The sequence below is a fragment of the Bison bison genome, unplaced genomic scaffold (assembly GCF_000754665.1).
Source record: "Bison bison bison isolate TAMUID 2011002044 unplaced genomic scaffold, Bison_UMD1.0 scf7180017864420, whole genome shotgun sequence".
In the NCBI taxonomy this organism is placed as follows: Eukaryota; Metazoa; Chordata; class Mammalia; order Artiodactyla; family Bovidae; genus Bison; species Bison bison.
The window spans coordinates 24890-26198 of NW_011494985.1; the positions used below are offsets into that span (position 1 = coordinate 24890).

The 1309-nt window shown below is 57.4% G+C and overlaps 1 protein-coding gene across 1 annotated transcript in view; it reads left to right on the forward strand.

The window, feature by feature from the left end:
• Nucleotides 1-1309, forward strand: part of AMZ1 (archaelysin family metallopeptidase 1) — a 13756-nt gene that overhangs the window by 5569 nt on the left and 6878 nt on the right. Inside the window, exon 4 of the mRNA XM_010858787.1 lies at nt 1008-1304. Within this exon, the coding sequence (XP_010857089.1) occupies nt 1008-1304 (297 nt within the window). The remainder of the gene's footprint in view (nt 1-1007; nt 1305-1309) is intronic.

Here is a 1309-nt window from a genome sequence, read left to right on the forward strand (position 1 = left end):
ACCGGGCACTGACCGCGTGCTAGACCCGTCCTTGCACGGCTGTCCGCGGGCGGCGCCGGCCTCAGCCAGGGGCCGCGCAGCATCGCTTTCTCCCTGCTTGGGCGGAGACGGGAGCGGAGGAAGCCAGAGCGGCCGTGGAGGGGCGGGCAGCGAGTAATCCCGCCCACCCGGGCAGGGGCCGGGCCGGCGGGCGGTGCTGCCCTCTGCTGCCGGCTCGAGGAGCCGCGGGGAGCGGGGCCCGGAAGGGCCCAGGGAGCCAGGGTCATCGGCCCCATTGCAGACCCGGGGACGGGGCTCTGAATTCACAGGTCACAGGCAGGTGGTGATTCCTTTTCTTTTTCTCTTCTTTTATTGGAAGCATAGTTTATTTACACTGTTAATTTCTGAGTCACAGAGTGATTCAGTTATATACATATGTATTCTTTTTCATATTCTTTTCCATTATGCTTTATCCCAAGACACTGACTAGAGTTTCCTGTGCTATACAGCAAGACCTTGCTTATGCATCCTATATATAATTGTATATGCTAATCCCAAACTCCCATTGCTTCCCTCCCCCACCCTTTACCCCTTGGCAATGGAAAATCTTCTCTGTGAGTCCGTTGCATAGATAGGCTCATTAGTGCCGTATTTCGGAGTCCACATATACGTGATCTCATATGGCCTCTGTCCTTTCTCTTTCTGACTCACTTCACTTAGTATGATAATCTAATTGCATCCATGTTGCTACAAATGGCATTCTTTTTTTAATGGCTGAGTAATATTCCATTGTATGAGTAACAGTCCATTGTATATATGTGACACATCCTTATCCATTCATCATGAAAACCGTGAATAATATGTCAGGCTTGCAAAGCTCCTGCAAGTTTGCTGTCTTTAGAGGTTCTAGTCTGACATCTGCCCGGGGTCACGGGCATGGTGGGGTCTCCTCGAGTGGGTCTCCTGGCGGCTCCCTGGCAAGGGACGTGGCCGGTCAGGCCAGCTCAGCCTGTGTCTCTCCCTCGTAGAGACTCTACGCCTGGACACAAGCGGCAGCAGGGACGCAGCCGAGCCCAGCGGCGGTGGGGGAACCGTCTGTGTCGGAGGACACCCTTCCCTGCAGTGCAGACTCGGGGCTGTGTTGTGAGAGCGACTCGGAGCCGGGCAGCAGCCTGTCGGAGCCCCTGTCCCCCGACGCCTGGAGCCAGGCCTTCCCCGCGGGCCTCGAGCTGGATGCTGAGGACGGGCTGGGCTCCCTGGCAGCCGTGGAGGGCCCGGGGGAGGCCCTGGCAGAGCACGGGCGCTGGCTGGCCGCCTGCATCCAGGCCCT